Consider the following 25,620-nt stretch of genomic DNA (forward strand, 5'->3'; position numbering starts at 1 on the left):
ATATGTTGATTGTTAGTTTATATGTTTCATGCTTTATAAGAAATTTCAAGTAATTCACATTTAGTGAAAAAAAATCGCATGTTTGTCGAAAAAAAATAAGATAGAAGAACCGAAATCGACTTAAGAAACTGTCCATACATGTACATGTACCTCTGAGGCTTGGTGGTGGCGGGGGTGGTAATCGGGACCAGATTGCAGGACCTTACAAAATAATAAAAATCGAAAGGAGGGATAAACAAAAAGCAAATTAATTTGACAAACTGCCTGACAAGAAGAAATGTGTCCCCCCCCCCCAACCATATACAGATATATATTTTAAACTGAGAGTGCTTTTCAAAACTGCCGGGCATAACGGTCATTTTAAGGCAGAAAGAGGTGGTGCATCCCCCCCCCCTTCCCCATCCCTTGTTTACCGGATCCACATCTGATAATTTCTTGATTCAACTAGAATATTCATTTTTCTACTTGTCCATTTGTTTTAATTCTATAACAAAAGTCATGCTTTTTGTTCGTCGTTGGTAGGTTCAGGGTCGTAAGAGCTTTGAATAATTATAATAGAAATGGAAAAAGAGGGGTAGGTTTGGGTTTAAGTTTGGTCTAACAAAAATGAAAACTCGATTGCCAGGCTAAACTTTGTTTTGTAAATTTGTAATGACTTCGAATTTGATATTTTCAGCTAAATTTGAACCTCTCGCGCTGCTCATAGGCGATGCAAGAGCGAGCAAAAAATTTAGAAAAGTACAAAAAACATTTTTTTCCAAGTGTTCCCTTCACTCTATTTTCACAACACATTTCATTTATTTTTCCTCTCACTCTCTCCTTCCCACTCCTACCCTTTTTTCTGCGGCCAATCGTGGGAGGTGGGGGGTCGCTTCGGCCGCGCCCTCCTGGATCCGCTTAAGGAAGTGTTGTTGACAAATTTAGTGTAAGGAGTGTTGAGGGGGGGGGTTAGAATTCATCATAACAATATTCAGCTATATACTATTTTGGATATATTTTAAAAATGAATGTTAAATTTCTATTTATCGTAAATGATGATCCCTAAATCGTATTTAGGGTGTTATGAGATAATTTGTTGTCTTTGGCCTATGTCACTACACATTTACGTTCAAGAATAATAGTAGAGAATAGAAATAAGGTTATCATGAAAACAAGATAAGGCCGAATCGTTTGCAAATAAAAGAACATATGAGGATTATAACATTCATTAATGTAAACAAGAAATAACGAGGGACCAAGAAGGCTTCCATGTGGAACCGCACAACCTATTTCTCGTAAAGTTGAACCATGATTATCTATTGATACGAAACATCTTCTATTTGATAAGTAATTCCAGAACTATTCCAAGGCTTTCACTCGAACACCATTGTGTGTGTGGGGGGGGGATATATCTAGAAAGCCATTTTAATTCGAAGATAGTGAAAACCTTAATTTTATCACTAAATTTCAACACTTTGTTGGTCTTCGCTCATGTAACAAGCTATAAAAGAATATTGAGGTAATTTAGATTAAATAAAAGAAAAATGCATATTACATTTTAACACATATTTCAAAGTGAGAAAACAACTGGGCAGCAACTGAATCTCCTGAAATGTTAATGCAGATATGCTTTATATATTTTTCAACGGAGAGCATAATTTTAAATGTCAGGAGCAACGGATACTTACAATAGGGAGTAGCTAGATCATTACCCCCCCCCCCCCCCGCTTCTTCCCAACTTCTGGTCTGCATCTGCAATTGTATAGGCTCTGTTATATTAACTACGCATGCAGCCCTTCACCTATTTTTCACTCTAAACATTTGAATATATGGTAATCAAATTTATTAAACCCGATAGAGCAAACCTAGTGCATAGAGAGCAAAAAATATTACGCCGAGTCTTATGCCTATGATAATCAAATTGTTCATAAAACTTAAAAATATACCCCCAATAAATCACTTCTTTCGTGGTCTGGAGTTCGACCTTAAAATGTAAGTTTTCGATTCTACGTTTTAAGAAAGACGGCAAGGGCAAATGAGTTATAACCGGATAAATACGTTGTCAAAAAGATAGAATCGCATCTGCTTTTAAAATAATAGAGGTCGAAAAGAAGGGGCGTACAAAAAATGGGTCAGTTGGAAAGAAAAAAGAAAAGTCACGACGGTCCGAATCTACATCAGACTTACCGAAATTAAAGACATACACACGCATTTCCATTTTCTACAGCACATCCCTTCCCCTACCCGAGGGCGGAAATCTCTCCCGAAATTAGGGGGAAAAGGCGCATGAAATTTCGAGAACCCCCAAAAAGGTTATCACCCTATTGTAAGGTCATTTCGACCAAAATAAATTTGACAAGCCAAAAAAAAAAAGGTTTTCACTTAAAATGAAAGGCCATTTTGGTCCTAAATAAATGTATTATTTCAATTGTGAGGTGTTGTATTTTTCTCCATAATAAAAGACCAAAATTTTAACGATATTTTGATGAATGTTGGCAAGACAATTTCAGACTCATTTAAAAACGATGCTTTTGTTTGGAATCATCCTGACAGCATTTATACTTTTACATTCCAGTGTGTCACCAGTGAAAAGGTAACAAAAATCATTTCACAGTTGCCGAGTGACTCTAATCTTGACATTTTAAATTTAGATACCAAACTATTAAGTATAGCGGTTCCTTTTATAAGTGCATCATTGAGTGTAATCTTTAATGAAAGCCTGTCTAGCGGATCTATACAAGATGACTGGAAGATCGCTCGAACCACTCCAATTTATAAAGGTAAAGGGGATTTGGATGATGTGACTAACTACAGGCCAATATCTGTTGTAAGCCATTTGGCGAAGTTACTTGAAAAAAGAGGTACAAAGTCAGTTTCTTTCCTATCTTAAAAAACACAATTTCATAAACATTGAGCAATATGCATTTTTACCTAATCATTGATTCGACAACAACATGTTTACATAAGATATTAGATGATTGGTATGATTCTTTCAACGAACGTGAAATGGTTGGTGCTTTTTTTTACATATCTAAATGTTTTGACTGTATTATTAATAATATCCTATTGGAAAAAATGGAAAGATATGGTGTTAAAAATAATGAGTTGAAATGGTTTACTAATTACTTGTCAGGTAGAAAACAAACTGTTTATTGTCATGGAAAATCGTCTAAATTTAATAATCTTTCTGTAGGAATTCCCCAGGGTAGTGCCCTCGGTCCCCTACTTTTCTTGTTTTTATTAAAGACTTAAGTGAATGTTTATTATTATGTTCATGCAATATACAATGTATATGCAGATGTTGTTATTTATATTTCTGATAAAAGTACCGAAGTCATTGCTTCTAAATTACAAGCTGATCTTGAAAACATAAGTAGGTGGTATAAGAGAAATAAATTAAAAGTTGATGTCGACAAAACGTATACCATGTTATTAAAACGAGCGAAACACACAATCTTCTCAAGCATTAACCATACATCTGGATAATAACATGATAAAACAAGTAGAACATATTAGGTATCTAGGAATCGAGATTGATGAGAATCTTTCGTGGAATTTGCACGCAAAGAACCTAAGTAAATCTTTAGCTTTTAAGTTATTTTCTTTGGAAAAGGTCAGTAATTTCACTAATACGAATGTTCTAGAGTAAATTTATAATTGTGCAATTCAACCCATACTGGATTACTCTTGTTCGGTATGGGGGAACTGTTCTGTCAGTAATAGGAAAATTTTGTTTGGATTACAAAAAAGAGCAGCAAGAATAGTTGAAAAGAATTTTGATTATACTCATGATGGTATTAACGTTATTAAGAGATTGAAATGGCAGGTTTTAGAAAAAAAGACGAAATTATTTCCTCACATGTATTATGTATAACTGTGTCTTTGGATATGCTCCGATACGTTTATATAATTCTATTGATATGGTTTTTGAAAGGCATCCAATGAATACAAGATTTGCCAATTCCCTCAACGTTGTTATACGTAAACCGAACATTGAGTTTTTTTTAGAATAGCTGAAGATATGCAGGGGGAAATGTATGGAATAGTTTAGATTCGAAAGTCCAGAATGCAACTCAAATTGATACCTTTAAAAGGAAATATAAGACGGCACACTTCTCGTAACACTCTCTCCGCTCTCCATTCTATACATCTCTATGCCGGTTTATGTTTTCAACTTTCAGTTTGGTATTCATTACCCAGTATTTTTTGTTATTTTGATATATATATGTTTGTTAATACCTAATGTATGTTACTCAATTTTGTTTTACTATTTACTTTGCTTGAATTTAAGTTTTTAATGCATCTTTTCTGTACATTGTTAGATTACTATGTCAACAGGACCATGTTGAAAAAAGTGTATATATTATCTGAACATGCTTATCCTGTATAAAGATTTTTAAATAAATGAATAAATAAAATAAATAGTATTAGGGGGACATTTGATATTGTGTCCCCTACTATTTTTGATAGGGGACGCGTCCCCCTGTCCCCCTGGGATTTCCGCCCATGCCCCTACCCAATCCGCCCCTTTCCATTTCTTTGTTTTATTATTTCTCGTCAATATAAGAACGTGTAATATTGCTATTTTGCCCCTTTCTTTTTTTTGTCATGATTTAGGAACATTTCGAAAGAATGACAATCGGAAACTGGTGTCGCAACATAATTGTAGTAAGTGATGATACTTACCTTGATCGTTGAGAGGCGGGTTGTCCATGTCGACAGATGCTTCAAAATAATGAATAAGAGATCGATAAGATGATTATAATGACAGTATTAATAATAATAATTGGCATATATATAAAGCTTTATCAGTCTACGACTGTTCAAAGCGCTTCACAATTATTATTACCCTGTTACAAGATTCATAGCATAGCATATTGTGTCCCTTTTACATTACCAACATTTTAAATATCGCTTTATTTTTGTTATTTTTCTATATTCAGGATCCTGATGTAAAACAAGTGAAGAACATCACAGAAATAAATATTTTTTTCTTTTAATTTCTCTCCCCAAAAGAGCAGTGCTATATTTCGACGTTTATTTATTTTAGTTCGAAGTTTTAGTTCCATCGATATATTTAAATCTCATGATATACCCTCAACTGTCATAATGCCTTATCTCCTGAAAACATTAAAAAAAACATTAAAGTGAGATAATAAGATGATAAGTTTTGATTGGCGCATATAATTCTTTAATTGAAGAAGAGCGCTGTTGATGATCAAACAACGACAACAGAAACGAGTAGTTATTATCGAAAAAATGTTGTTATATACCTACAATACAATGTTTTATTACGTACATAGTTAGTGGTAATTAGACGTGGAGAAACAAAAAACACAAAACAATGGAATACGTACGAGCTATGATGTTGTACGTGTAATCCGGGTCATATGCCTTGAATACTGTTGAACGTGCTGCAAAAGAAAATACCAACCGGAAAAGGGTAAAGTTAAGCAATTGCTACAGAGTTAAAGAAATCCTTCTTTATATGTTTACATCGCCGGTGTGTTGGACCAGTTGGTAGAGCGTCCGTCTCACAACCAGGAGGTCGGGGGTTCAAACCCCGGCCGCGTCAGACAAAAAAAAGGAATAGGATGGGAGTTGCTGCTACCCTGTCATTTTCATAGTCCAGTCATTTTAGCCCAAATCTTGACCAAACTTCTGACAAATCGCAACATATTTTTTTTCACCACAGTGAATTTCTGTAAGATCCCAAGTACAACATTCTAAAAGTCCCAAACTATCCGAATAGGGGAAAGGCATCTAATTTGCATAAATCCAAGATGGCTGCCAAAATTAACTGATATGCCTTATCCTTTACATTTTTACACAGATAAAGTGAAAACCTTGAAATAAATACGCAATTCACAATGATTAAGATATTATATTTCGATTGTAATCGTTTTCTGGATTGTACGGTTAATTTTTTTCGAAAAATGTCAGAATATATGCCAAAATTTCCATGTTTTCTGTCAAAAATTTGAATGTGCGATGATAATATTTCTGTTTTATCATTAGCACAAACAATTGATTCAAAATATCTGCATTTGACAAGAAAGGGGATATATCAACGAAAAAATTGATAGGCTTCATAACTGTATTAATGTCTTAACTTGCTTATATTAAGAGCAATACATCCGAATGTATTACTCGATATTGCAATAAAGTGACACCAAAAACCAACCTCCTTTAAAGGACAAGTCCACCTCCAAAAAAATTGATTTGAATAAAAATAGAAAAATCCAACAAAAATAACATTGACATTTTCATCAATATCGGATTTAAAATAAGAAAGTTGTGACATTTTAATGTTTTGCTTTATTTCACGAAATAGTAATATTCGCACCCTGATGGATATGCAAATGAGGAGACTGATGACATCATCCACTCACTATTCTTGTTGTGTGTGTTTTTTTCTATTTGAAATAGGGAATATTCTATATATCTCCTCATTGTCAAGTGAAACAACTATTTAATTCCTCCCTGAACATGTGGAATGAGTTTTGTTTAATACTATATGATTCAGTCAAGTTGGTCCTTATTGTCAAATATATAAAAAGATGAAATATTGTAGAATTCAAACAATAAAAAACAAAAAAAAATAGTGAGTGAGGGACATCATCGACTGTCTAATTTCACTTGTGCATATCACTGTTTTGTGAAATGTAAGGAAAATGAATAGGCCTATACATGTAATTGTGCGTGCGCCTATCTGCCAGTGTGTATTTGATATGACTCACCTCTTCTCTTTCTAATGAAGAAAACGATCAGAACAATCATCGCTACGATTATCACAAGACCAGCGAAGGTGGATCCTATTATTAGATGTCTTTTATGAAGATTGGATTTACCATATCCAACTGCAGGCGAGTCTGCTGTGTAGTTAGATAGCAAAATAAATGAATAAATTAAAATTAGGTCAATAAAAGAACGACGCAATAATCATGTTGAAGTAGGTAGTTGATTTATGTTGTTATATTCGCAGATCTGTTAATTCAATTTTGAAATATTACTCGCATCCGTCGTATCCACGATGCATAGTAAATGTTCGACACATTTTTTACTGGCATAAGACGTATATGGTATATACGTCATAACACGCAATAATATATAGATAGTCATGATTACTCTGAAAATGACGGAAATAAGTGATAATGAAAATGGTATATATTAATGATAATGATAACAGTAAAACAGTAAATACAACTTCTACTAAAACCACTACTGCTAATTAGAATGATAAAAAATAATGAGCTCTTGCACAGTGCATACCCCGTTTTCATCTAACGTCTTTATGCGCTCGATCCAAAGGGACTTTGGACATTATAACCCTGACTTAATATCCTGGCAAGTTGTGAAATGTAGATAAATATATAATTAAAAGATACTCATAGAAAATTTAATTAATGTCAAGAGTAAGTATCAACTGAGTCCCCCCCCCAAAAAAAAAAAATAATAATAATAAATAAAATAAAAAAATAATAATAATAATAATAATCGAGAATTGAAAATAAATGAATACAAGTGCTCAATGAAGGATGTTTTCCAATTTGTATCATGTGTATCATTCGATTTGTTGAGCCTTAGCTCAAATTTCTTTTGATACCGGTGCGACTTCTTACTTGTTTCAACACAGATACTTCTGTTAATGGATTCATCAAGAGAGTGTGTTGCAACACATAACCACTTGCTGTTTTTGTCGATGGGGACGTCGACCACAGATATGGCGTAACCGTCGAATGACGACTCTTCTTCTTCATCAACCTGATCATCCGATACTCGAAACAGTTTCATATGCCACGGCGTGGCAGTATTCTGTGCTTCACATGATAGGTTAAACATAGAGCCTGATATCTGTGAAAATTGATACGATAATATTTAACCAACAAGCCCATAATCTTTGATGATTAGAAGTTAGCGTTAACAGAGGATGGTCGTAGGCAAAGGTGGGGGAGGGGGGGGTGGTAGCGTTGATTCCCAAAATTAGCTTCTTACTTTATGCTGCTCTTTGTTTGACATCTCTATTGTTATAACTGGAAATGATTTCCATGTATGTGTACATCTGTTTTAACAGGGCATCGATGAAAAACTGTCTTGCTGAATCGAATGTTTATTTTCATTCCTGTATAAATATGTCGAATAAATGAATTAAAACAAAAAATATATTCTTCGTGCAAAGGACAGGGTACTTAATTCTGTGAAAGATGAAATGGTCCATTTCATTTCGGATCATCACCTTTCACCTCATAAAGCACTGTGGAGTATTCTGTCTATTGCACGAATAAACATGATAAACAATTCATCACTTTGATAATTCACATACACACAGAGATTTTAAACGGGAATCTAACCCAAATAAAGAGGGTTTTTTTTACATGAAATAGACAAATCAGACAAGTTGATAGATGAAAGTTTGAAAGTTGGACAAACAATAAGAAAGTTGGTAACTTTTAAAAGTTGTAAAAATTGGTAATTAGTATACCAACGGAGACTTCAAATTGGCCGCATTTTTTTTTCTTCAAAATATGTTTGAGAACATAAAACAATATCCTACCTGGGTTATATTTTTATTACTGCCCTTTAGGAATAGGTACCTGGGAGTAAAACCACAAATCCCTGATAAAGTTCATGGCCGATGGCACAGTTGTCCTTGTATTGCCCCTCATTATTATTTAGTGTTACCCATTTGCTAATTTGAAATTTACATAGTCATATGGATCTCCTCAATTGTAAAGCAGCCATACTTTTCTTATTGCTTTTGCATTATTTTTTTTTCATTTTTTTACCACTCTGTTTTACTTATTCTTCTTCTTTCCAACACGATGTTTCATCGCCAAGGCTGGAAACCCCGTTACATGTAAGATGTTAGAGTTACGCAGTAAAAACCGTCTGCAGGCTGACCCAATCCAGAACAAGATTCACTTTGATATACAATGTGTCGCAATTGGGTCGGTTACGCAGGTGAGTAGGTGTGACCTTTGCCTTAATCTGCCCTCAAGGAGGAGGGGGGGGGGGGGGTCATTAATATTTTCGTCCGACAAGTTGTCAGATCTGACGACTTTCCTGGATTTTGATTGGTTGAGAAGCACAGTTACTATAGTAATTGTCGGATAAAACAGGACTTGTCGGATAAAACCTCTTACAAGTCCTTGCATGAAACGCTACCCTTGGCCCCGTCTAACAAAGAGCTACGATCTTTGGCGGCGGAAGCCAAAAAAATTGAGGGGGTGGGGTACACCTGAAATTTTGTAATGGACACAGGTAAAAAGTAAAAAAAAAATGACAACCAAAAAAAAAGTTATTAACATAAATTTTAGGGGGGGACAGAAACATTTCAGGGGGGTCCACCTGGATTTAGGGGGGACGCAGGAAATAAAACTGACAAGCAAAAAAAAATTATTAAGTAAACATTAGGGGGTACCGTCCCCCACCTCAAATTTAGGGGGGACCTTTCCCCTTCGTCCCCCCCCCCCCGCTTCTGCCGCCTATGGCTACCATTGATCCAACTGTAAGGAAATTCATCCATACCATATATTTTTTCTCCATGAAATATGCACAATCTCCTTAGTAAACAAAGAGAATGACATCGAATCTTTAGGAAAAAGATGAATGTATGAGATATACATCGTATCTAGAAAATATTTTGAACAAATTTGCATTTTAGATGTTGACGTCGTTGACCGTCCATAGTTGTAGTTGATCGGATCAATCGCAACCCTATGTAGTATGGGGGCCTTGTCCTCCTGATGAGGCGCGGGTCCATCGGGGAGGGGGGGGGGCAGGCCCCTCGCCCCCCCCCCTCCCCCGCCATCCCTCCATGGATCCGCGCCTGCTCCTGATCTCCTGCAAGTGTGCGGTTAAAAAGGTCTTGCAAGTTCACTGAGTTAATTGACCCGTAAAACACCCTTTCTCTCAATTACAGTAAAATATCAATTTTCCATATAATAATCAGATGATGATGTTACGTTACCTTTGAAACGTTTGAAGACACACCGATTACACAACAATCGCCAGGCTGGGAATCAATGGGATCGAGGCAGTTAGCGATAGCTATACGAGGATCTGGTTTAATAAGAAATTAATCGGAGTATTTATTTATTTATGTTTAGCTTTTTAAACTTCTAGATTCCAAAAATAATCTTCATTCTAGAGTAAATGCCTTTATTTATTTATCTATCATTTTTTTTTTGCTCTTGGAATATTTAGCAACCCAAAATTATCTTCATTTATAGTAACCCCCCCCCCCCCCGGCTGTTCAAATTTCTCGGGATCCAAAATAAACCGGTTTTATACGGATTTTTTTTTTTCGAATTCACATGCGTATTTAAAAAAAAAACATTTTGTTTCATTTGCCAAACGTCATTACACAAAAAATATGGACCAATTCAAGCATATTAACAAACCATTTCCCCAAACTTTTCACTTTTCACACGCATAATCATATTACATCATTATACACGTACAGTATGTACTATATATGAATATATACATGTAAATAAATAAATATATACATGTTGCATGTAAATAAATAAATAAATATATATATTTATATACATACATATATATATATATATATATATATATATATATATATATATATATATATATATATATATATATATATATATATGAGATCAGTAGTATGGAGAGGGCCATAGCAAGGTCAATACCCGTCTTCATCAAGCTTTCGGGCGCATGCCCTTCAATTCAATTCAATTCTTTTATTTCATTTCCATTCAAAACATAATACAAAGTAATATAAAGCAATACAAATAAATTACAATTTTATAGGGCATTCTTACTTTTTAAAACAGAAAAAACCAGTATAATATATAGCATAAATGAAAATGAGTGGGATCCACTAAAAAGCAAAGCTTGTGGACCCCCTTGGAAATGAAAGAATTATAGTTGACTTATTCTTATATGCGTACATGCATGTATTACAGGAAAGAAAAGGAGAACAAAAGAAATCACATTGATGCAAACATAATTACTGAAATGATGCAAAGCTTTTCACACAAAAAGGTCTTCGTTGTAAAGGATATGTTGCGCAAGACAGAAGAAAAAGAAACAGAGAGAGGGGATGGCAAGACATAGAAGACAAGACAAAACAAGAGACAGGACAGTACAAGACAAGATAACTATTTTTTTAAAAAAGGAGGAAAACTAAGAATGGGAAAGGGCTGACCATGAACCAGCTCGATCTGGTGAAATAACAAACATGACAAAAGATGATATAACTGGGCAATATCAGATGAAAAAAGATAAAACAATAAAAGTTAAAAATGTAAGGATTATAATCAAGATAATGAAGTGTTAGTTCCGTTGCGAAGAATTATAGGAATTAAGCAGGTTAAGTTTGAGTTTACGTTTGAATTAATTTAAGGAGACACTGTCTTAATATTATCAGCTAGTGAGTTCCAGAATTTAGGACCGCTGAATAGGAATGTATTTTTGGCCAGTAAAGTGGAATGTGAAGTTCGTCAGAGTGTCTCGTGGGGTAGTTATGATAAAATTGATTTTTAGGGAAAATGGCATAAAAAATATCAGGATCATCAGGATCTAAACCAATATATAAAATACAAAATATAGGCCTACTAATAACAGTGGTAAATACAATACAATGCAATATATAACGGAGAAAAGTAATCATAGTCCATTAAAAAAATTATACATGCAAGGTAAATGTTAAGTCAGTATATAACAAAGTATAGAATAAATAGTTACCGTAGGGTCCGTAAGTATAGTGTATTGTTGACAGTAAAGTAAAGTGTGAAGTGAGGTCAGGTGTGGAGGGGTGAGTTTGTTAAAGGGTGACGGGGGTCGTTTATTGGTCGGCGTTTATACCACGTGGTCTTAATGTTTTGAGGGCCTTGCTACGGCCCTCTCCATGATCTCAAATATAATTATGAAGGGGCCCCGTACACGCACATCGCCAAGATTGATCACATTTATATATACACTCAGCAAAAAAAGTTCTTGGACACTTATAAAAGTTATAATATTCCATATAGATATTTAATTAAAGGCAAATTATTGTATGTCAACATGACCAGACAATATTCCTCTTCCAGTATGACATAACGTTTTCATGTAAACAGTCATGCATTAGTGGTTAAATGCTTTAAACAATAGCAATGTCAGTAAAAGAAAATTGCAAGCAAACGATCAGTCATTCTTTCAGTTGTGACAGTTTATGTGGCATAAATATCCATTAAACTTTCAAAATGAAGCTTTCCAACAAAGAGCGTGCAAGAGCAATAGGAATGTTGCAGGCTGGGCATTCATTTAGACAAGTGGCTCCATATTTCCAAGTGTCGAAGAACGTTTTTTGCTGAGTGTATATATACATATATGTATATGCATATATATATTGCAAAAGCACCAATATGCAGGCTGCCATGAATATTCACTAGGTGGAATGATGATTGTCATGTCCCCACTTTCATTTTCTCAATATGTGAAATCATGATCATTCCTTGTTTTCGTATAATATGTCTCCATCTGAACAAATTAAGTTGCAGTGAATGAAAACCTTACACATTAAATCACTTGTCAATCCATTTTAATCAATCTTGCGGGGCAAGATTTGTATCAACATCATTTCATGTAATAAAATACGAAATGATAAAGTGTTGATATGACATCATCAGCTTCCTCATTTTAAATCAACGAAAACATGCATAGAATTGATTTACTGAAATGATTAATTCTCGATTGTCATAACTTTGCTATTTTTTGTGAATTTTTTAGTGTTTTGATCGTCATTTTTTCTTATTCCGTTAGAATAAAACACTTTTTCGGCCTGGAGTACCCATTCAATAGTAAATGCTTGTTTATAAATGAAAATTCATTAATTAATTTAAACAATTGCTGTATACGTTCAGTGCAAGCATGCATTGATATAATACTAATAATATAGGATATTTATATTGCGCATCCACCTTGTTAGGTGCTCAAGGCGCTCCTATATTACCCGGCTAAGTTAGGCGATCATAGCGCACACATAAATCTACTTACCTAATCTCTTTATGGTAAAAGTCGCCTCTACCATCTTGTAAGAGCGCCCAGCGACGATTTGGTCCGCCCTACAGGTGATATTCTGAACCCGAGCTAGCTGCGAAATATTGAGTTTGGCAGCACTGGATGAACCCCGAACTCTTGCGATAGACGCATTTATGTTGTTCGCCGAAGTCTGTAAACGGAGGCTGACCGGTGGATACACTTTTCCAACAACAGCGCACTCTACGTCCGTTTCTTCGCCATGTAGAACTTCAATAACGGCGCCGTCAGTTATCACGTCGCCTGTTGTCGCCTTTGAAATTTTTATCTCCGAAAGGGGTACTGAAGAACATTGAAAAAAAAAATGCATATCATATAATATCATGGGCGGAAATCCCAGGAGGGGGCAGGGGGGACGCGCCCCCTACCCAAAATAGTAGGGGGATACAATGTCAAATGTTCCCCACTATTTTGGGTATTTGATGATGGAAAGAAATACACCACTCAAAATCGAAATAAAACATGCATTTTTTACGAGATGACCTTACTTTTGGGGAGATAACCCTTTTTTCCTTTTTTTATTGTCAAATTGTCCAGCCCCTGGCCCCCTACCTTTGGGGAGAGATCTCTGCCCTTGTTTAGAATTGGTGTGGATGAAACAGTAATCTCCACCCGCACATTCAGCACCACACACACACTAATCACCATCGCACAGTGGGCCAGAATGAGTTGAAAGTGCGCCAAAATTATATTCCTCGTTATATCTTTACTTTAACATGTTGACCAAGGGTAATTTGGGGCATAGAATCGACTGAACATAATCTAAAGCCAAAATGACGTCACTTTGATGCAAAATTTTGATTGGCTACTTAAAACCTATCTGTGAATAGACAAATTACGCTAAACAATGTGTAGTATAATTTTTTTGTTATGTGTAACTTTAAGATTGACCAGACTGAATATTGGTTTATGCTTGTCACTTGCCTAAAAATGTGGATGAGATCCTGAAAATAATTTTTTGGAATAAAAATGATCAGTAAAAAAAACAACTGAGAAATATTAACCGTGTTTTATCAAGCTAGTAGACTTGGGTAAAACGCTGAGTATACATGGTATATGCACCACGAATGTTTTACTATGAGGGTTTTTTGGCTGAAATTATTCTACAAGTAACTTTTTATCTCTGGAAGAGGGGCGGGTCGCCCTTATATGAAATATTAACCTTCATTTTGTTTACATTATGCCCGGAGTTCATGTAATTTTCATGGAATAGAAGGGAATCGTCCTCGCCGTGCAAAAATGAGCGGCAATGTACACCCCACACGGGGCGCTTCGATGACTGCGCGGTATAAAAATGACCGTTTTTGAACAGGTTTGGGGGGTTTTGTGTCAAGTTAAATCGGCTCTAACATGAAAACGGGGAAAACGGGCAGCTAAATTTGGTATCGACTTAAGCTTAGACATCTGGCAAAATGATGATAGAATTTAAACGGAAATCCATGGAAGTCCAAACGTTTCTAATGTAAATGCAAAAAACATGGATTTCGAGGCCTATTTCGAGGAATAATTATCCTATAAACCTCCTGAAATGCGGCTTTTATCTACATGAAAAACCTCCTGTGAAATGGCTTGTTTTTCAACAAAGTTTTCATATACGCGGCATTTCGCAAAATGTCACATTTTACGATTTGAGGTAGGAAATTAACAACCATTATGCAAATTCCCGAATGAAATATTTTGCTGAAGTATTCTTCAAAGTGTTGTCTTTCAGTTGGCATGACAAAAAATGAAAATCTGAAATTGTCCAAAATGACAATTGGCGCCCTTTCGTTTCGCCCCGGTCGGCCGGAGCAAAACAAAAGTGTGCAGCGCCTCCACACATATACCCACACATTTCTAAATATATTTAGGCGCAGAAAAATATAATTAAGTTCTGATCTTTGGTAAGGCATATTGATTACTGATAATCAGTGATTGTTGCTCGAGATCCAATTTTTTGTATTTTCAAGTCGTATAAAGGTCCCATTAATATCTAAGCCTCACTTCATATATACTTACGTACAGTGTGTTACCAACATGGGGGAAGAGACTTTTGCAGATTCGTGTCCGTTTTTGTTAACTTTCATGTTTAAAAAAATCTGTTCTGACATAGGTAAGATACCACATCCCGCTTTTTATAAAAGGTTGGGTCAGTTTTGAATTAGTTGAATAAATGAATAATGGGAAATTTGTTTTGGTCATAGGGCGAAAATCATTACCCCTAGAAATTAGCAAACCATGTTCAAATTAATAAACAAACATTCAGTAATAAACATAATGGTAAGTCTCAAATAAAAATAATGACTCAAAATTAGATGATACTAAGAAATCAAGAACTTTAGAAATAAGGAAAAGACACGCAAGAATGCATGAATGATTTTTAGAAAAATGCAAATCCGAAGCAAGGGAAGGCGCAGAAAAAAATACATTAAGGGCTGTACCGGTAAAGACAATCCCAGAATTGAAGACAAGTTCTAATCCGGGCAATCATGCAATTAGACCAACAAAAATTAAGTATTAAGGAGCGGTGGAGCGAAGTTAAAAGTGGGGGGGGGGGCACATGGAAAAATTGCACCTTTTTTTCGAAAAGGGCACTATCCAAACAAGGCCTTATGCATAAATTTGTTGCTAGGGTCAACATGCGTTAACTTTTTTGAAAAAAAAAATGAAAATCAGAGAGCGAAGCGACTTAGCTTATCTTCGAGGCGCTTTTGCATTTTGTTAAGTGAAATTGATGGAATTTTTGCATGCTTTGGGTGGATCTTGGGGAAATCAAAAGGGAAAAAAATCGAGTTTTCAAATTTCGGAGGGGGGCAACTGCCCCCTGAACCCCCCCCCCCCCCCTGCTGCTGAGTACGACAATGATCTTCAAACAAGGACGAAAAAATTACTTATCAACTCCAATCACATGAATTTGATTTGAAACTTGAGGCACATAGGATTATTTTTACATTTTTTAAATTCATTATGCACTTGCAGAAGAAAGCAGAACGGCGATGGATTAAAAAAACCGGGCGCTTATCAGTCACGAAGTGTGGTTTTTCCATGACAGCTTATCTGATATGAAAAACAGGCACCTATGAGAAGGTAAAGGGGCACTCGTTAACACATAAAACAGGTCCTTCCCAGGTGAAAGGGGTACAGGGCACGTTCGTGAGGTGCACTTTTTAGGGAAAAAGGGGGCACTGATTCGAGGTAGGCACTTGCTTAGACATAAAACGGGTCCTTCTTAGGTAAAATGGGAACAGAACAGGTTCGTGAGGGGCACTTTTTTGTGGGTAAAAAGGGAAACTGATACGTGATATGGCACTTAACACATATAACGGGTGAAAAGGACACAGAACGTCTCCGCGGGGGGGGGGGCATTTTTCGGGGGGGGGGAATTGCACTTACATGAGAAAGCGTACTTGGTAATACCTAAAACCGGTCCTCTTCCAATAAATGGGGCACAGTACACGTACAAGAGGGGAATTTTCTTGAGTAAAAAGGAAACTCTTTCAGCGCTTCAAAAAGTGGGGGACACTGTGTCCCTCACCCCCTCCAGGATCGGCGCCCCTGATTTAACAAATTGTATTATGTTGAACCCTTACTCTAAAATGCAAACCACCAAGCAACTACAGAAATAAAAACTAACAAAAATGAAATTAAACCGCAGAAGTACAAATATGCAACAATGAATACTAAACTTCACACAAACACACACAAACACAAAAGAATATACAGCTTGCAAACGAACAAAAGCAACCGTAACAGTTTATATTGACTTTGGATTTAAATAACCGTGATAAGAGCCACTACAAATGTATTAAACAAAAAAAAAGTAAGAGACATGTCCCTAGGAAGCTGGGGTGCTGGAAAACCCCAAGATTTTTCTCGAGGGGTGCAGCATGTGTTATTTTCCACACGCAGCACTCCAAGGAATTCTGGTCGGTGTGAAAAAATTTAAAAATATAACAACAATGACCTATATTTTGTACACAATCCAATTCTTTTAATGCTTGCCAAATGTCTCAGGACAAAAATTACCATTTTTGAGTGATTTTTTTTTCTTCTTCTCGAATTGACATCAACAACCCCCAGTCTAAGAAAATCGTTCCCATGGACCTAGTAAGAGAACATTCTACTAAAAACTCCCACAATTCTATGAGAATACAGAAAAACACCTACATTTTTGGGGGGTGTAACGTGGTTCGTTTTGTTTTAGGGTGCGAACAATATTTTCTCTTCAAACTCCCTTACAAATTTACCCGAAACTTACACAGAACTCACCCTGACCTTCATAACAATAATAATGTCCCCGATTTACGACGAAGATTATTTTTACCCGTTTGAGTGTTGCCCCGCCCCCTCCTCATCAATAAGAAATGCAATATAAATGATAACAACAACATAATACTTACAAATGACATGAAGATATGCGCTGGTCTCTTTAATTTCAACTTTGCTGTGAGTCAACAGCCTACATTTATAGATGCCATCGTGAGAAAATGATACATTGAGAAGAACGAGATCTGTATGATTCACAACGTATCCCCGAACAGGGCTCTGCCATCCGAGGTCAGTAAATTTTGAAAAGGAATACAGGGTTTCGAAACCCTCGGTTGAGTTGGTGACTTTCTGCCAGTAGAGGGCCTGTATATTTGACGGGGTAATGTTTATCGAGCATGGAATGGTAACGTCTGTTCCTGGTTGAACGTAAATATCCATTGCAGAGGTCAAGAATACTATGCGTCAAAAGAAAAAAGATATGAAAACAACAACTATAATAATTGATTAAAACACCCCCACCATATATTATACAAATATACAATGACACTCGAGAATCTGGCAAAAACTATTCGCATCGAAGGAACATCACATAGTACTTTGTGATGTTCCTGAGAAACGTAAGAAATCTTTGTACATGAGAATGAGAAAACCATGGAATAGTCTCAGTAATGAATTACTTAAAGTACCCGGTAGTCGGTTACGTTATGTAATTTCGCAAGATTTTTTGGAGAAATTGAACATTATACACTTTTGGAAAGGTTATTGTATGAGGATTTAGAGTAACAATGTTTCCATTTGCACCCGAATCTTTATACTATAACATTTCCAAAAATATATAGTTTTCAATTTCTCAAAAAAGCAAAAGCTAAAAAAATGAACACACTGAACCCTGATTATAGAGTCTACAGCTTCGAGAATGTGATGAAGTATTGGGGAAATGAACCAGTGAAGTTCAAGTTTGACGTTGACTAGGATTTGGCCAACCTAACATGTTGATCATGGATTGTGTAGCAGATTATAAGCTGAAAATGAATGCTCCCGAGTGTATATATATATATATATATATATATATATATATATATATATATACATATATATATATATAGGAGAAGGAATTTCGAACTGAATACAAAGTCATAATGACTTCGTTCATTATTTTCCCTAAATGAAATACTGCGTTATGTTTATTTTCAGAGTTAACATTCGATCCAATTCAAAAGAAAGATTTTGAGTTCGACATAACATTACATTTGCAGGAAATACCTAAATTGCACATCATCACTCAATCAGTAGTTTTGGGGGGAAGGGGTGCCTTTTCCTGGTTTATTAATAGTCGGTATTTTTAAGCTACATGACGTCATGGATTTCGATTTTTTTTTTTAATACTGAAATCCGACGGGGTTTCCCATTTCACATGACCTATCCACATATCTTTGTGACAATGGAACATCATTTTGAATGGTTCAATTCAATACCTTGCGGTCTTTGTATGAGCTCTTTGAAGCATAACAATTGATGTGGTGGGAAAAACCGAGATTCACTATTATACGAATTCTTTGATCAATATGGCTATGATTTGCAAAAGTGGTACAAGTTGATCCGCCTGAAATGTAAGATGTCTTGCTACATGGGCATAAATCCCAGGGGGACAGGGAAACACCCCCTCACTTTTTGGAAATGGGGGACGCAGTATCAATGTCCCCCCCACTATCTGTAGTCTTTTATGATTAAAAAAAAACATCATTCAAAATAAAAATAACGTAGTCAAAGAGCTTAGGCCTACATTCGCCAAACGTTGCATTCTAAAATTGCAAAATTTCCCGCGCGGTCGCTCCGCTCACGCGCTTCATCTAATCTTACAAGATTTGGGCCATGACAAATACATATATACATTTAGCGTATTGCAAAGGTTATATACGTTGCATCATGAAGTTATTGTTATATTATTTCCATTAATGAATTGTATCATATCAAGGACTTTTAAAATTAATTTGGTCATAAACCAATCAAAACATCCCTCGAATAAACTGAGGTGAAATTGTTTCACAAGCACTTCCGTAAAATGTTCATATATGTATATGTATATATATATATATATATATATATATATTATACATTTACGAGGATACTCACCCAAATAACCAGCCTGAGACGGTAGGACAACCACCTTCTAGAACGATTAACATGATAAACCTAAAGTAAAATGGCCTCTTCGAGCAAAATCATGTAGGAACACTATATCCACTAGGATGGCTTCCTCCAGAAAGGTTTATCCTCAGCTAAATATCTCATTGATGACAAACAGTTACCCCCTATCATTCCTATACGCGGCTTGTGTTATTGTATAGGGTTATCGCGTCTGTCCGGGCAATAGCAGAAAAGGGGCCCCTCAATGCCCGAAAGTTGCGGTACAGTTTACCCGATGCTTTGAAAAACTTTGAAAAAAAAGCTGTCGAATATGAATGTTCGGGCCCGATTGACACGATATTTTGTTAAATTGTGAGCCAATTGATGTACAGGAGTAGGATAATCTGGATCCCTGCCTGTCGGGAATTCAGGGTGTGCCTTCTTGAATGGTCGGGTTACGCTATTGCCTGACTGGCTGTGATTATCTGATGTAATGGCACAAGCCTCTACAGGTATGTACTGGAAAAAAACCGAAACTGTGAGCCAATTAATGTACATGGGTGGGATAATCTGGCTTCATGAGTCAACCGGTGTGTTGGCTCAGTTGGTAGAGCGTCCGTCTCACAACCGAGAAGTCGGGGGTTCAAACCCCGACCGCGTCAGAACAAAAGACGTTAAAAGATGGGAATTACTGCTACCCTGTTTGGCGTTCAACGATTAAAGGGAAAGAGCCGTGTCGATCTGGCGCTGCAAGCGGCCGCCGGGCCCATGATCAATTGGGCAAAGCAAATTTCGGAGTATTTCATTTCATGTCTTATTTGGAACAATAAATTATGGATTTATCATTATCATTAATTTATCATATTTATCATTAAATGATTCTTCTTTCGGGGGCTACTTGTCCGAAAAGTGGTTTGGCATAAGGGGAATTTCGGGGGCGGTTGTCCGTGGTTGTTTGTCCTAGAATGGGAGGGAGCGTTACCGTACACTGTTAGAAAAAATAAAAGAAGTTCCTGCAGCAGAGTCTCGAGAACACCTGTGATCTTACCGAATTGCGTAATAATCATTCTGTAAATTCATAAAACATGAATTTTCTGCAATTTAACAGAACAGGTCTGTTTAAAAAGGGGAAAAGGGTGTTTTATTCAAGGAAATTTGTAGGATTCCATACATCAAATACCAATTTCCTGTAAGATTACGCAATTCGGTAAGATTACAGGTGTTCTCGAGACTCTGCTGCAGGAACTTCTTTTATTTTTTCTAACAGTGTAGATAATAATTTGTCGATAATCTCGGAGTAGTTTTCCAGGGATATTAGTCTTATGATAGCTCGGTGACGAGGGGGTATAGCTATCAGGGGTCCAGGTCCTAGAAAGTCGTTGACCTACTAGCTAGGGGAGACCAGGTTGGAAATAGTCATCTTACTTGGCTTGTGCTAGCGGTCAGTGGTCCTGTCGAGGTATTTTCAAAATTTGGGGGTGTTGTTCATGTCATTTCGTTTATTTCCATTTTCAACAATAACATTTTGTTTTGTACATTTTGACAAACAAATAACAAAACATATTACAAGTTTTTCCCTGTACAAAAAATATGTTCAAGATTATTACATACAGACATAATTACCGGTTGGGAATGGAGAATGCTGCTAAAAAGCAGAGCTTGTAGAGTGCAGCCTCCTAATGAGTATTCTTGTAGTTACATAGCATATTCAAATAAGAATAACAACTTGAGCATTAAACATTTAAATTGAAAAAATAGGGAAAATTAAAATAGAAAAGGAAATAAATAAAAGAGAGATTAAAGGTCTCCAGAATCTAGCCCCAGTATGAAAAACATGACAAACGGACCTCGCTGATCAACGGGAAAACGAAAGACATGGAAAAGTGTGCGTCACGTGATATTCGTGTTTGATTTTTAAAAAAATACAAGAGTTTAAGAGATGAAGAGTTAAAAAGTTTAAAATATCATACGAACCATTTCAATTATCAAAATATTTCAATCCCCGTAAAACACACTATTCGAAAAAAAAAACACATTTCATAAAAACAATACTTCGTTTGGTGAAATAATTGAGTTGGTAAAGATGATGATTATGATTATGTTGATAATAACACAACACCTACAAGAAAAAATAAGAACAGTAATCTTAATGATAATAAGAATAACAATAAAAGTAATGATAATGATGATGATGATTATGATGATAATCACAATGATAACAATACCAACAACAACAACATCAGCAAATGCATAGATAATGATAATGATTAAAAATAAAAATGATAAAAAAATTGCTTACCATTTTTGAGAACCAGTGTAAAAAACAAGAACTGGATCAAGACGAGTTGCATTTTCGATCACAAAAGTATTACGCAATATATTTAAGTGAAGACTGATATGAGGGCCAAAAACCAATGAAATTTCGGAAGCCTCCTTAGATCTATTTTGATAACCTTGCTTAGTGATAAATCTGGGAATAGGTACTGAAGTGTGTTTAGGTGAATCACTTGCTTCGTTATTCATGTTACACTCGATCTTCAATGGCTGTTTGAATATCAAACTCGATTTGAAAAGAGATTGTTCTTTGAACCGTGTCAATATACACATATTTTGACAATGGCATGATTTTCATTTGGTACAAACCTTTACAATTATAGGGGAAAAGACGAAAGAGATGAATGAACACTGCCATTTTCTTCCACGGGGAATCCCAAATCAAATCTTTATTGCGAAACTGACAACCCGAGAAGAAAAAAAATCATCCACAAAACAAACATTTGAAGAAGACCAAATAAAATAACTCAGTGTTAATGGCTGCGGAGTAATGAACCCAACATTTTGAGGGGGCTAAGATATTGCGTATTGCGTAAAATGACTAAAAAGATGCGAACGAACAAAAATTCCGACATTTTTATTTCGAAGACCCAATTTTGTGATAGATTTTGACTTACTATTCATAAAATCATATCACTTTTCACCCTCTTCTCTTTCCTTTTCTCTTTTTTTCCTTAGCTGTGATTCTTTTGTGTACGCCAGTGGTTGATAAATCAGAAAAGTATGCAATATGTTTCGAGATGCAATGCATTGCTAAGCTGAAATTGTATAAGTGAATTAAAGACTACGTAGAAGTCCATGACCATGATGACGAAATGGGCACATTAATTTTCTCCGCCTGTCTCATTTAAAAGCGTCCCATTCATTGGAGCAGGGATTTAGTAAAAAATAAAAAAAGAAGAAGAAAAAGATGGACAATAACAGGAGAAAGAAGCTACGAGGAGGCGAAAAAGGATGAGAAGGGGGAGTAAGAAGATTTGATTTGATTTGATTTGACTTTATTTTACATATTTCACAAGTACAAACAAAATTTGAAAACATATCAGAAAACTCATGAGAATACAAATCAGACAAGGCATAACAATGAATTCAAATTAAAGAGAATAGCGATTGGAATTAAAGACAAATAAAAGGAGTGAAATATGAGGGAACCTGCATAAAAAAGCAAGGCTTGTTAAGTCTGCAGGATCCAGAAAAAAATTCGGTCTTAATGAGGAGAGGACAGGTAAGAAATTTATTGTAACAAAGTAATGCCAAAATATGACGATTGTGTAGGGAATACAAAGAAGTAATAAAATAAATAAAATAAATAAATAAGTAAAAAAGAGTCCGCCACTCTATCACTATTATTTATTACTCATTACTCAGCCAGAGCGTATTAACAAAGTACATGAATATAAAAGTTTACAAAGGGAAATTATAAGAATTGATAAGCATCCCTTTCAATTTACGTTTGAATATATTAAGTGAGGCACTCTGTACCATATCATGGGAAAGATCGTTCCAAAACCTGGGCCCTTCAAATGCGATTGTTCTTTGAGCAAAGAGAGTGCGAGTACGCGGAAGGTTATAGGAGTCACTTAGCCGGGTGGGATATGTGTGGATTAGATTGTTCCTTTGAAACATAGAAACAAATGTATCAGGCAATTCACCTCTTGAAAGCTGAAACATAAATATACCAACTTGAAATGCATATATATCAGAAATTTTGAGTACTTTATTTTTGAAAAATAATGGGTTTGTATGGGAATAAAAACCAATGGAGAGAAGGGGAAGATGGAGAGAAGGGGAAAGAATAAGGAGGAAGAGGAAGCAGGAGGAGGAGGGGAATAGAATTAGTGGAAAATGCCGGGCAACAAAAATGAAGATCTTTTAGTTTGTATTGGGTGGCTTGTCAGATTCCCCCCCCCCCTTGCCCTCAAATTATCAAATTGAAACTGAATAACCAGCGCCTCATGAATTGATATTATTATATGATTATTATTATTATATCATTATTAGTTGTAGCTGCAGTCTTGTTTGAGAGTTCAAAATAAAAACAAAGGTCTCGACGGGAATTCAAAGTTTCATGTCATATCTTTATTTCTTGATTCCTTTACTTCTTGAGACATGAGATACTTCCTTAATTCCATAAAAACATTTACATTGTTCCGTGAAAACCAAAAATACAAGAATGTCATAAGTACAAGAGCAACATCAATCCTTCACAGCATCTATGACTTTAACCTTGTGATACAATGCAAATTGTCATAATCCAGCTTACATTGCATAGATCTATTTAGCACTGTAAGCCTATTGTGTTTCACTGAATTATATGCAACCCAACAACTGACATTAATTCAACATTACATACGTGGCATTTATGTACCTAATATGCTCATAAGATGCATGTTTTGTCATTATCTAGAATCACTATATAGCATTACCAAGTGACTACTGTGGAAGCGCTGTGGTGTAGTGGTCCTGACTCTCGCCTTGTAATTATTGAGACGTTTGTTCGAATCCAACCATGGCCTAACGTCATTTGGCATGGCGTCAAACCACACTTTGCCACTCTCACCCAGGTGCTAATTGGGTACCGGTAGGAAACAACCGTCATTGTGGTTGGTTTAGCAAGTTTGCGCCTCACAGGCTGCTTGAAATGCTATGAATCCAGTGACCGGGTAATAATAATTGTGAAGCGCTTTGAACAGTCGTAGATTGATAAAGCGCTATATAAACGCCAATTATTATCATTATCAATTTTTATTTACTTTCCAAGTGATATATGCATTTATTGACACACACACTTTCTGCATAAACTTGCTATGGCCATTCACATACACTAATGCGTTAAGCCTATTTATATTATGTCAATATGCTAAATCAAATCATATCAAAACTTTCTTCCAATATACATATATCTTAAATACATATACCGTAAATCCATGTTTCAACTAGCTCTTTGCTTCCAAATATTTTGTAATAAAGAGCAATCCCGTGTAGGATGCTTAAGATTGATGTAGATTTTAATCCCAAAACACAATCTCTAGCTCTGATTCTATCTTATCACACCTATCACATCCTTTGACCAAGAGATGGTGCTAGCAGTATAAAAATCAGGCAAGGCATACCCGGCACAAGTATTAAACAAGCACTGTGTGAATTGTGTATAATATATACATGTACAATGGTGTGTGTGTGTGCTCACCCAAGAACATTATCTTCAGTACAAGCATATTAATACAATTAGTCTCATCCTCATACCCAAGGAGGTCTTTTCATAATTCTTTACTTCTTTACTAAAAACAACTTTCATTACTGGCTTGCATAATTATTAGAAGAAATCAAGAAGACCCAAAAATCAAACTGAAACCAGTAGAAAACAAGCGCCTCATAAATGTTACATTATTACTATTATTATAATTACGATTCTTTTCATAAATAGTAGTAGTAGTAGTTTTAGTAGTGGTTGTTGTTGTTATAAAAGTATCATCATCATCATCATCATGAATAATACAACATTATCAGCTTTCTGGAGAGCTCGAAAGTTCAGAGACAATAGAATGAAAACTTCACTTAAGAGCAACCATATAAATCATTTGCTTATTTGACAAATCGGTATTATCTATCCGGCAAAGGTCTTAAACAAGAGCTCGAAAGAAAGTTAGAGACAATAGAGTGATACTCCTACATACAGGCAATGATATAAATCTTCTACTCTTTTGACGAATCAGTAATGTATACAGTGTCAAATTATTTCATTTTTCTTATTGGGGGGCATGTAATCCCCGATTCACGGATAATAAACCCTTGAATATCATTCAAACATGGTGGAATGGTTAAAAAAAATCAGAGACACTAAGTTAAAATAAAACACTGATCGCTCTA

The 25,620-nt window shown here is 35.6% G+C and overlaps 1 protein-coding gene across 1 annotated transcript; it reads right to left on the reverse strand.

Moving 5' to 3' along the window:
• Positions 1-26: 26 nt before the first annotated feature.
• On the reverse strand, positions 27-21,933 carry LOC121417659. Its single transcript, XM_041611393.1, has 10 exons — positions 21,716-21,933; positions 17,421-17,744; positions 13,000-13,323; positions 9,950-10,041; positions 7,602-7,833; positions 6,720-6,854; positions 5,337-5,393; positions 4,666-4,704; positions 151-201; positions 27-31 (listed from the first exon to the last, which is right to left on the reverse strand). The coding sequence occupies exons 1-10, from the start codon at positions 21,765-21,767 to the stop codon at positions 27-29; spliced, it is 1,311 nt and encodes a 436-aa protein (XP_041467327.1). The 5' UTR covers positions 21,768-21,933.
• Between the last annotated feature and the right edge of the window lie 3,687 nt (positions 21,934-25,620).

Source organism: Lytechinus variegatus, chromosome 6 (assembly GCF_018143015.1).
Source record: "Lytechinus variegatus isolate NC3 chromosome 6, Lvar_3.0, whole genome shotgun sequence".
NCBI lineage: Eukaryota > Metazoa > Echinodermata > Echinoidea > Temnopleuroida > Toxopneustidae > Lytechinus > Lytechinus variegatus.